This window comes from Rhodnius prolixus, unplaced genomic scaffold (genome assembly GCF_049639745.1).
Source record: "Rhodnius prolixus isolate KJV_2025 unplaced genomic scaffold, Rpr scaffold_4, whole genome shotgun sequence".
Lineage (NCBI taxonomy): Eukaryota > Metazoa > Arthropoda > Insecta > Hemiptera > Reduviidae > Rhodnius > Rhodnius prolixus.
In genome coordinates, this window is record NW_027411614.1 from 42,577,888 (window position 1) to 42,590,687 (window position 12,800).

The 12,800-nt window shown below is 31.8% G+C and overlaps 1 protein-coding gene and 1 long non-coding RNA gene across 3 annotated transcripts in view; one reads left to right on the plus strand and one right to left on the minus strand.

Moving 5' to 3' along the window:
- LOC141456523 (uncharacterized) overlaps positions 1-4,674 on the minus strand; it is a 37,395-nt gene extending 32,721 nt beyond the window's left edge. The window contains exons 1-3 of one of the 2 annotated variants that reach the window (XR_012459818.1): positions 4,548-4,674; positions 1,284-1,466; positions 417-690 (exon numbers count right to left, since the gene is read on the minus strand). This is a non-coding gene — a long non-coding RNA (uncharacterized lncRNA). Of the gene's footprint in view, positions 1-416; positions 691-1,283; positions 1,467-2,282; positions 3,229-4,547 lie in introns of those variants that run through there. The other variant, XR_012459819.1, reaches the window with a different exon arrangement.
- LOC141456521 (tubulin beta-1 chain-like) lies at positions 3,327-11,354 on the plus strand. Its single transcript, XM_074132628.1, has 8 exons — positions 3,327-3,490; positions 8,386-8,500; positions 9,377-9,606; positions 9,698-9,826; positions 9,918-10,117; positions 10,380-10,612; positions 10,702-10,922; positions 11,009-11,354. The coding sequence occupies exons 1-8, from the start codon at positions 3,434-3,436 to the stop codon at positions 11,174-11,176; spliced, it is 1,353 nt and encodes a 450-aa protein (XP_073988729.1). The 5' UTR covers positions 3,327-3,433; the 3' UTR covers positions 11,177-11,354.
- Positions 11,355-12,800: the final 1,446 nt, after the last annotated feature.

Consider the following 12,800-nt stretch of genomic DNA (forward strand, 5'->3'; position numbering starts at 1 on the left):
CTAACGCTTGACGGAGAGCCTGGGTAGTTACCAGGTGTTCAGGAAGAGCAGTTGAGGTAGGGTGAAATGGCTTCAGGAAGTTATACCCAGGATAATATTTGACTGTTTAGAATAGTTAACCATTTTACTTAAATTTATATTTAGTTTGTAGTTATTCTTTGAAAATAGTTCAATTAAAAGTGAACATGTATAATACTGTGGCCAACTAATTTTTAGTTGTAATTGTGCTAACAGAAAATTTAACTAGGGCGGTAAGAAAAAGTCTTGTGAATGCTTTACACCAGATACTTTTTCGTTTGGAATTAAAGCATGCTTGAAATTATAATATTAAAGAACATTAAAAGCCTGTCAAACAATAAACATTTGGCTGTTATGCAATTAACAGAAGGAAATTGTAATGACTCATAGCTACATACATCTTTCTAAAAAGTCTGAAGTAGAACTTTCAGCGCGGACTGTACGTCGGCGGCGGTGAAGGTACAGGCCTGCTTCCACTACTCGCAGAGAGCGCTAAGTGCAGTGTTATATGGGTCGTCGTCGCAAGGTGAGAGCTCACCAAACACGCTCTCTTTACCATAACTTTTACTCTTCGGACTGCAGTTAGTTGGAAAACTTTTTTTGTAATCGTCACAAGACAAATACTTGCTTTTTGACCTTTCTTCTTAAAATGTTCTTAAATCATTAATATTCCTGCAAATGTAGAAACAACTGTTTAGCTTGAGGAACAGAAATGAAACATTCTGAAAATTAAGTTTAGGAGGACAAAGGCTATTCTCTATGGTACAATTTCAGAATATCATATAATTATTAAGGAAAGTTAAATGCGTTTTGCTGAAATTCCGAGCTGGAAGAAAGTACCACCATCGGAAGTACAAGATGGATTATTTTTCACTTATCTGAACTTTTTTAACAATACCTCTACCATTTTCTTTACTCTTAGAATACAGATGAAGTACATAGATTGGGTCCATAATTACAATAAATTGGTCGGAACATTAGTTTAACAGCAGCTCTGGGAAAGGGCTAGAATAAGTTTACCCTGACTGAATATCAAAAATTATGAAACGGCAGAATATTTGACACGATTACAATACATACCTAGAAAAACAAAACGGGTAAAAGTAGATAATTTGTTCTTATTAGAATTTATAGACAGCTGATCGAAAATATCAACAAACATCAGAATATTATAACCCTCATATGTACGGTTAAAACAACGAACAGGGAACAAGCAGACATAGTAATGTTCTGAAGTTAGAGATCAGTTAAGTTAAATTTAGTACTTGATATGGCTTCCTCGGTGTGTTCATTGCCCTTTAGTTGCAAGGAGGGTTGCCCATTTACTCGGCCTGTTCGTCTAGGTGACTCATCTACTGCATTTTAAATTCACTTTTCTAAGAGGAAGTTTGGCGATGTCATCGAATATTGATTGTTTTTTCATAGGAAATGACAATTTTAGTCCTCGCCTAAAAAAAACAAAAAAGTTATATTTGTGTGAGTGAACAAAATATAACAAATATAAAAATTCGCATTGGGCTCAAACTTGATATACTATATTCGCATTGTTACTTTAGTCGTTTTCCCGAAATTTTTTAGAGACACAATTTTTAAATTTTGATAATTTTCTTTAAATTTCGTAAGATTAATGCATTAAATTATTACATTTATTTTAAACATTTCATATTGTGGGAAATACAACTTTTAACCAAGTTCGAGACCAGAAATACAATCTGTTACGATAAACCATCGCTTTTATTTGAAAAATGTTCTGCATAATAAATTATTTGGCATTCCTAGAGGCGATTAACATAAATAAATAATTCAGAATGAAAATATGTATATTTGTGAATTTGAAAATGGCGTTGTGTGTGGGTGGTTAGTTTTATTAAACTAGTCAAATTCATTTCCCTGCTAGTGTCTCTGTATGAAATATCGAACTAGGAAATTTTTCAGGGTTCTTGGTAGTTTCTGCAATCCCTTGGGATTAACGACCTTTTACAGGCAAACTCCAGCTCATTACACCGATGACTATACTGTGAACAGACTTTGAAACTTAAGAGAACCACAATAGATCTTTAAGGACATAATGAATGTTGTTTTCTAACCCAAATTTTTTACTCTACCTGTGTTCAATTTCCTGTGTACATGATTAATTATACAATAAAACTGTGAGCAAGTTCAAACCATGTTTAAAAGTAAAAACCTTTTGAGAAAATGTTTTAAAATGAGGTATATAGTCAGTGGTGCCCAGCTGAAGAGTTAAATGTCAGAACTACATTCACCTTCATTAACATTTTGAATGATTGATTGGTTCGTCAAGTTTTCTCCAAGTGCAGCGACATTGAATACAATCAAAACGTCTTCTTCCTGTGAAAACTTCATTTCTACAATTTGATACAATCTTTACGGAGTTAGAGAAAGTAAAAAAATAAAAACTGATTATTAACGACAAAGTGTGTCACAAAATCTCAAATTGCAGGAAACTCTAAATTGATTTTTTATTTGCCCCAATAAGAACAGTTAATAAAATAAAATAAAGCGGCTTTAGTTTCCGATTTTGTAGCCAATGGAGGAAGCCACAATTTTATTTATTTAAAATTAAAATTTGAAAAAGTTATTTTACAATTTAAGAATTTATACAAATATATATATAAGGAGGTTTCAGGCTGCAGCGCCTTTTGAAAAGAGTATATATTTTTTCTTACTGTTGTTTTAATATTTTATAAAAACAGTACTATTATTTAATTGTGATAAGCACACTACTTCCTCTAAATTCAATTCTTGTACTTATTATCAGTGAGGAACTGTTTCAATTAGACAGTTGTACTGTTACATCTATCGTGGAAACAAGGCAGCCTTTAATCCACTAAAAACTACCAGAAAAATTATCGTGGAGAAACTGAAGTTGAAGTTAAAACTGACAGGTGCCATTAAGTGTTACTTCGCGAAGTGAATCTTGTAAAATTTAAGAGAGCCTGATGAAAAATAAAAAAACGAGTATTTTATCATCTTATTAAAAAAACAAAAAAAAATCTTTAACTCATACAGACAATCTTGTTAAAAAGAGACAGGACAGGATCTAAGCTTCCCCTTGAAGGAGTGGCAGGGTATGGACGACCCCACAGGAGACACCGAAGGAAAAGGAACACACACACACACACACACACACACTCACAAAACAGTCACACGACCTCCTAGTAGATAAGCTTGTCCTACGGCCAGGGAATTGATGCTGGGGACCGAGGACAGGAGGAAGGGAGTACAAACTAGACCAATCAGAGTGAAGTATGTATGGGCGGCAGCGAAACGTATAAAAATCCCCACTACAGTAAATGAATTCTCATTCCTCTAGCGAACGGCTAAACATTAACCGGCTCTTTATAAAAAAGTTTTACATTTTGTATTTTTTTGAAGTATATTTATTTAAACTACAATGAGGGAAATTGTACACATTCAGGCTGGACAATGTGGAAATCAAATTGGTGCTAAGGTAAGTTATTTCTTTAATAAAAATTTAAAATATGTACGAATATTATTAAATTGACAATTTGGACAAAGCGACCAGAGAGCAAGGTTAAATAAAAAAAAAAAGGATTTTTTGATAAAATGGATAGATTATCCCAGAGTTAGTTTTAATTTACAAATTTAATTTAAAATAAATAAATATTTTCGTAAAAACACTTTTCTATATGTTTTTAGATATTCAAAATTTTAAATTTTTTACCGTGAAAAGAAATTTTGCTAGTCCATAAAGTTTCTATGACTTTATAAAATGTTTATATTATAAATAGATAAACTCATCAGCAAAATAATAATAAATACCTTTACACTTAATTACAAAAATCGTAATTAGTTATTGAACAGAATTTTTTTAAAAAAGTTCGTTACAAAATGCTCTGTTCAAAACGGCGGGTACAAATTTTCGTAGCCCCTTTTGGGGACCGCTTCAACTTGCAATCAAGGTCAGATAACTTGCATTTCTTTTTATTTCTTAAATAAAGAGAAACATCGGCCATATCCGACTATCGTCGGGTGAGTTTTAACGGTTGTACAAGACCATTCCAGAGTAGAGAACAATAATTTATGACCGCGAAGAATTTCTGTGTTTTCTCTAAGGATAGGATTTTGACCTCTCGTTTTATTGCCAACAGTTACTATTTCCTTTTTTCCTTATTATCATTTCTCTCCGCGTGAACGTGAACGTGAATCTTCAGCTTCAACTGAATCTTTTAGCTATATTTTGTTGTTTTGTTACTAATATATAATGGTTTTTAATTTTTGTTTTTGTGGTAAAAAGTTTTGCTGCACTTCGTGTTTGTTTGTTTGTTTTTTTTAAACCGCAGTTTGATTCAGCAAAATATTAATTACATCGTCAGCATTGCAATTTAGTAAACACCTATCTTATTATTCTTTTCTCAGTTGACCTAGATTATTACCTTCAATAAACCTTGGCTTTATTTTTACCTTCATCATGTCTTCATAAAAAAAAACAATAATTCCTTTCTTGGCTGTTAATTATTAAAGAAATAAATGTTCGTTCTCCTTACAATTTGCTGTCTTCCTTTTTTTGCGGTCGTACATTCTCTTTTTTACTTTCCAATTCTACCAGGAAATCCAACTTTCTCTCGACTTTTAGTGGCAGTTGTTAAGTTCTACTCGCTGCTGGTCCAGCAGATTCCTAAAAACAAATCAGATGTGAACAATTCTTATAGTTTTTCGTACTAAGATCTTTTAATAAACGTTGTTTGGTTTCTTTGATAAAAGTTTTGTCTGAAAGAAGAAAGACGTTTCGTTTAACCAAAATCTGCAACAAAACCAAGAGATCTTTATCCTTAGTAAACGGTATAAGCAAGCAAGCAAGAAATTCACAATTTCGCTCAAGCGATTTTCATCAAACGTGCAATTTATAGCAACATTTTAATTCATATAATATTACAAGAGGCAACAGGGTGGCCTTTTAGAGGAAAGCTCACTTGATCCCTCAGATCCTACTCTAACATCAATTTTCTTGCAATAAATGATGTAAACAAAAGTTTACAGCTTTTCACATGAGAGGTCATCGCTAAAAAGTGCTCTGAAGTTACTTAATTCTTGACTCTTCACCTCTTAATCTCTGCAGGAATGTTTCTGAAAATTGGATGAAGTAAAGTCCTTCTAGTCTTGGTGTCCGGTCGTGTTGGTATTTCGAGAAAGTTAAGCTCCTCACTTTCGTTATTGGTCCCGATCCTTTGGGTGGAGATGTATCTATTTGGTTTCATGTATTCATCCTTCTATATGAGCAAGGATGCGCTGTTGGAAATCTGATGATATTAGGATTATTCTATTTCTTTAAGGCCATCGCTCAGATGCCTTAATGGATCGCTTTCAGAGAATCTCCTGATCGGATATCCACTTTTTATCTCCGAGGATTAAGAAAATATCTCTAGATAATTGTGCTCATATTCAGACCACTTTTCTAGAACGTTTAAAGAGCGAAGACGCTTTCATTTAAAGACAAACTTCTGAGGAAGATGAGATTAGATGCAAGTTATTTGGGTGGGACTTGTTGAATAACAGTAGAAGGCAGTTTCTCAGGTTACTGGTTTTTTTTTGATCGGACAGATGTAAATCTTGAATGTTTTGATCCAAGAATCGGGATTTCTATTTTTGAAGGGGGACTCAGATGAGTTTTTTAAAGCTCAAGGTTTGGTTCCACCCGTCGTGACGAATAACAAGTCAGAACTTTTTTTTCTTAAACTTTATTAAAAACTAATGAAAAACAAATGTAAAGAGAGAGGGTATCACGTTTCTGTAAGCTACTAAAGAGTGCTAAAAGATTCGAAGTCATGCGTTTCCAGTGATAAATGTGAGGTATACAAATTTAAAAAGGCATCAGTGATCGACTAATTTTAGTTAAACTTAAAAAATTTAGTTCACCTAAGTGGGGTGTGTACTTGAATTTCCAGAGTTTATTGAGATCATTGAATTGAAAACACTAATTGCAATCAAAATCAAATATCTATGAAATGATAGTAAAATTTAATTTTAGTTATAATAGGTGGCGAAATTGTTGGCGTAAAACCAATTTATGGAACAGAAATTTCGGTTAATTAGTGAATACTACTTGAACTTTCAAACTTTCACTCGCAGATGTAAGCAAAGCACTATGAATAAAAACTTATTGGGATTTTCATGTAATTAAGGCTTCATATACCCGAAGTAACATCAAGGGCTTCATACAACAGATTATTTATTATGTATAATATAATTGTTCAACAAATATGCACATTTTTATTGTGCCCTAATTAAAAAAGTACTCTAAAAGGTGATCTTTTAATTCCCCAGAATTTTCAAAATGCTTTTCTGTTAAACCAATGCAGAAGATTCCAAGGTTAAACCTTTATAGTTATTATTACTAGTTAAAATAAATAAATAATCTATTTTATGAGTATAATAAAGTTTATGGCTAAAAAATAAATTTTTTAAAGTGCAACTGATAATTACGTCAGCAATAAATTACTCATTGTTTAAAGTACTTTGTGGAGAGCAACCAACTGATAGGATGTGTTGAGAATTATTTTTAGAAATGAAATAAATGTCCCTCTACTCTCGACCAAAGAACTTGGTAGTACCAGAGTGGGGACGAATGTTGGGCTAGGTAGAAATCACACAGAAACATCTGCATGTGCATTCAATAGAACAGGGACCTACTTTTTTTTTAAAGTTCTTTGTGAAAAATAATAAAGGCATTGTAAACAGCTGTTTGCTTTGTTTGATTTAAAGAGGAAAAATCCGTAGTTTACATTGTAACCTTGGTAACATTTATTTCAAATCAATCAATTTTCAATTAAAATTCATGTTTTAAAGGTTTTTGGAAGTAGCTTGTCATCACTATTTAAAAATCCACTCCCCTACGAAGAGGTTAATGTAATGAGAAATTGTCTTCTTAAAAAAAACGTTGTGCAGACACTCTTACGATTTTCTCTTAGTGTATTACATTATTGAATTTTATAAAAACTTAGAATTTGTGCTAAAAAGATGGTTAGACCCCAATATCTTACACACTCACTTCAATAATGATGAAGTTGAAAGAACCGTGACATCACAGGCCCCCCAGGGAACAATTGAAATCAATATTCCCTAAGAAAACCTCACGCAATTTCATCTCTTAGTCAAATTCTCTAGCCTCAAACATTATTTTTGTAAAACTCGAAAAAAGCGTTCTACAATCGCACTCCTTTGTACTGTTACTACTGATTCAAAATATATGTGCTCAATGGGAGGAACCACTTAGTTAAATTCAAAAACTGAATCTCCAGTACAAGAAAATATCTCTCTCTCTCTTCTCTCAACTACAATGATCTTTATCTTTCTTTGAATAACTTATATTTAATTTTTCCTCGGGAATATTAAGGAGTGGTCAATAAAAATTTTTTGTAGACAATTTTTGTTGTTTTGTTTTATACCGACGTTTCGGCCAATTTATTACCTTCTTCAGGGTCCGTACAAAGGAATAATACAACATTATTATAAATAGAAACTGTGGTGATAAATATAAATAATAAAATTAAGTGACAATTTAAAAAACAAAAACAAAAAAAATCAGTTCAAAAATTTTTATTGACCGCACCTCAATATTTCCAAGAAAAAAAAAATCTTATCTACCATAGTCGAGAAGTAAACCATCATTGTTATGTAGAATGTTTTTCAAAGAGAAGCAATTTGGTTAAATTCACTTAATTTTAGCGAAATATTATGTAATATCATAAAATAAATAAATAGATAAAATAATCGTTACTTATTTCGATAAAATACAATAAACTAGAAGTGAACAACTTAATGTATTTATTCTACTATTTTATGAACTGACATAACCGTGTTTTTTTTTTTTTTTTTTTTTTTTTTGTACACTTGTGCTAACAATGAAAAAGATCACGCAAATTCTTTTATTTCTCCAGATATATCGACACACTTTCTAGACAGATAAATTATAAACTAGTATGTGTGCTGTTTTGTCCTAGTTTTGTTTTTAAGAGTAAATTAATGTCTAGGTAATTACGCCCAATTACAGAGTACTCACTCAATTAGATAATTGTATATTATCGTTGACTAAGATGGTTACATCGATCCAATAATGTTTAATTTTAGAAATATTGAATCGTGGAACTCATATGTTGGGCTTAAGCTACAAAATTTATACGGAAGTGAACATGGCATTCAGAAAAGCTGTTTTTTCTTTGAAATTATATTGTTAGTCTTAATACTTTAAAACTTAACTTTAAGTTCTTAAAATTAAATAAATAATTGGAATGTATGTGGATATATTTACCACTATAAAAGTCTCAATTTAAGGACCTTAAATATATTAAATACTATTTTAAAATTTGGTTACCTTTTTATTTACAGTTCTGGGAAATCATCTCTGATGAGCACGGTATTGACCCTACTGGAGCCTATCATGGTGATTCTGACCTCCAACTCGAAAGGATAAACGTATACTACAATGAAGCATCTGGAAAGGGTAAACAATTTTAAATTTTATACCACATTTTACAAAAAATTGTTTGAAATATTTATAGAAAGTTTGGATAATATCAAAAATTGATAAAAATAGTTAGTCAATTGAAATAATTAAAAGGAGCAAAGAGCAAAATCTTATGTACTTTTTTTTTTCAATCAATTTGCCAATGATTCAATTTCTGATCGGATCGTAATTGTAGTATTTATCATTACTTCGGCTTTTCCCGAGAAACTTGAACAGTTTAAGGTTTTCTGCAGAAATGTCGCCAGGTGAATGATTGTTGCAAATAATGGTTTCTTCCCTATTTGCACTGCAAATTATACTATTTAGGTGCATTTCAAGGTTTTCAGAGAAGAGTTTTCAATTCAAAAAACAAGTCTGGTATTGGCTCCTTAATTAGAGTAAGCCAGTCTGAGTTTGGGTTTTTAAGTGGGTGACCCAGAACCAAGCTTCGCGTTTGGTGTAGCAACTACCAAGTTTTTATTTACAAGAAAAAAGTTTATAGAAAAGTATGTACGCCTGTCACTCGTATCCATGACACCTAATTTGATGGTTGAACGTTAAGCCCTCCTGAAAGAATAGGCGATTACTTTACTTCCTTATATCACATCATTTTAATTGAATTATTGGTTTTGGATTATATTTGAAATAAAAATAATAATGTGTAAAATTGACTTTATAATGAAATGAGAGTCAAAAAAATGTTTGTTCGTAGGCCCTAACGCTGTAGATCCCTCATTTTTTATCGTAGTTTTTAGTTAACCATAGATTTTTTTAAAAAAATATCTATTATTATTTAAACAAAATTGTTTTCGATTTGGATTAAACCATAAAAAAATATTAAATATTTCCACTTTTTTGGGGGGGTTAAAATAGGAGGTGGCAAGTATGTACCAAGGGCAATCTTGGTTGATTTGGAACCCGGCACAATGGACTCTGTCCGTTCTGGACCATTCGGACAGATATTCAGACCAGACAACTTCGTATTCGGCCAATCCGGTGCCGGCAACAATTGGGCCAAAGGACATTACACAGAAGGAGCAGAACTTGTAGATTCTGTTCTTGACGTTGTTAGGAAAGAAGCAGAAAGCTGCGATTGTCTTCAGGTGTGTTTTCTAATTTTGATATATACAATGATCTTTTTCTTTTTTTTTTAAGTTGTTCAATATTAATGTTTATTACTTTTATTGTTTCTAGGGATTCCAACTGACCCACTCTCTTGGAGGTGGTACCGGTTCTGGTATGGGTACGTTGCTCATTTCCAAAATCAGAGAGGAATACCCTGATAGAATTATGAACACATATTCAGTAGTACCATCCCCTAAGGTAAAAAAGAACTCCAAAAAACTACTACTCTTCTAAATTTATTTTTTGAAAGCACCAACTTTTTTTAAAATAAATAAATAAAACATTCCAGGTATCCGACACAGTCGTAGAACCTTACAATGCCACACTTTCCGTTCACCAACTCGTAGAAAACACCGACGAAACCTATTGTATAGACAATGAAGCATTGTACGACATATGTTTTAGAACTTTGAAATTATCAACACCCACATATGGAGATCTGAACCATCTCGTTTCCCTTACCATGTCCGGTGTCACAACATGTCTTAGGTAAATAATGCTTCTATTTATTATCTTAATAGTAACTTATCTCCTTGAAAAAGGAAAGTATGATTTACTGACTGCAACGACTGACTCATAAGAAGTGTGTCGAATCTCAAATTATCATGGTGATTTGTCAATAGTTCCAACTACAATCTTGAAAAATTCTTACAAAATTGCATCTAACTGTGATTTAAACGGCTAGGTTATCCGAATTCTGTTCAGTTAAACCAAATATTTTTTGTTTGATTTCTAATTTTATAATTTTCAGGTTCCCTGGTCAATTGAATGCCGATCTTCGTAAATTGGCCGTCAACATGGTACCGTTCCCTCGTCTTCACTTTTTCATGCCCGGGTTCGCCCCACTCACATCTCGTGGTAGCCAACAATATAGAGCTTTAACCGTCCCAGAACTTACACAACAGATGTTCGACGCCAAGAACATGATGGCAGCCTGCGATCCAAGGCATGGTAGATACCTGACTGTAGCGGCTATTTTCCGAGGTTCGTTTCAAAGTTTCAAAACAAATTCATAATTTTTGTTAAATAGAATATAGATAAATAAAGCCAATATTTCATATTTTACTTTTCAGGCCGTATGTCAATGAAAGAAGTTGATGAACAAATGTTGAACATTCAAAACAAGAACAGCTCTTACTTCGTAGAATGGATTCCCAATAACGTAAAAACAGCCGTTTGCGATATTCCACCTAGAGGTCTTAAGATGAGTGCCACATTCATTGGTAACTCTACAGCCATCCAAGAATTGTTTAAGAGAATTTCTGAACAATTTACAGCTATGTTTAGAAGAAAAGTAAGTACTTCTTAAATAGATAAGACTGAAAATTGATTATAAAACTATGAAATACAAATTAAACTCTAATATAATCCAAATTACAGGCTTTCTTGCATTGGTACACTGGAGAAGGTATGGATGAAATGGAATTTACTGAAGCTGAATCTAACATGAACGATCTGGTCTCTGAATACCAACAATACCAAGAAGCAACTGCTGACGAAGATGCAGAATTCGACGAAGAACACGAACAGGAAGTCGATGAAAACTAAAAACGAGTCATTTAAGTAAACATATACATATTTATAATTTAAGGACGAAAAAAAAAATGATAAACACTACAAGATGAATTTTCCGCATTCCTCCTTTACATTTTTTTGTACATTAACAGATTATATTTTTTGAACGCGCATATATTAAATTAAAATTTATTAAAGCTTTTGTTTATAATTCATTGTTTTTATCTTTGGCAACCATTCTTTGCTTCAAAGATATCCCCAAACAGATGAACCACAATTGACTCCTCTAGGCCTTGGAAATAGTGATTATAAATAAATAGACATTGAGTCAAAAACAAAATGAGCAGTAACGATGAAATCAACCTAATGTCTGCACAGCAAACGCTAGTGGAAGAAGAGCTTTCTAAATAAAATATTATAAGATCCCCCGACAATTTATTCATATGACATCACTTAATTTTAATCCTTAGAATGTTGAGAAATTGACTATTAGTTTCTAAGAAAACTATTTAAAAAAAAAAACTTGCTGATTAACGACAATACAAATATGGAGAACTCAATATGTTCACAAAACTACAAATTAATAAGAACAAGGCAATCAAGTTAACTACATTTAACTGAACCATAAGTTTTAAATTCATTGGCAAAAGAGGGCACAACTACTTAAATCTTGTAATAAAAGTACTTATTGGCCATCAAGGGCATCCAACACGGTGATTAAGCCGAACTGTTGATATTACCTAATATGGTAATCTAAAGACTACCATGGCTAAATATTACTTTAAACAATCAACTGGCTTACCAAAAAGGCTTTTATAATTTTGATCATTTATCAGCAGGTAAATGTAAATCTGGAAATTTATAAAAATAAATACAACGATTGGTTTAACGGTTTTAAATATTTTAAATATATCATGCCATGTTAAAAAAATGGTTAATCTTGTAATTAACTATAAAAGTAATCACTTTAAAAACAAGTTTCAATAAGCTTTTGGAGGCATGTTCTAAGTATTATGAATTGATGAAGATTAAGAACTGTGTGAAATTCGGTTTGGAAGAACCTATCACGCTGAACTTCATAATATAAAATCTAAATTACCATGCCTTTTGTGGAAGTAAAGTACATTTAATGAACTAAATAACTCTTCAATTTTTTTACAAAACTCAATAGAACTCAACTTAAAATGGCTCATACGTTTTGAATTTTTAAAGTGCCACACTGGTACCAACAATTTAGGAAAAATGATACTTTTCTCCTTATTTTCAATGAGAGTTTAATGTATTAAAAAAGAAATTTGTTTTTAAATTAAGATTCATTATATCAAATTAAAATCAATCGTATAAAGAGAAAAAGAAAAATATCGATGACCCACCCCAAAAGAAATATTGGCTCAAAAACTTAATATTACACTATTCATATAAATAAAACTTCTATATTCATTACATTAAAATATCAAAAATATATATTGGGATCATATAAGTCTGAAATGCGACTTTTTCTAATGTTTAGGTATTTCTATTTTGATAGAAGGTATAAAGAGTTCGTAAGGACCAGCAATGCTACACAAAGAATAAACTTATGCAAAAAAATATTTACTTAATAAATGTAAATTTTAACTTAATTAATTTATTCTGACCAAATTTGTCAAAAAACTCC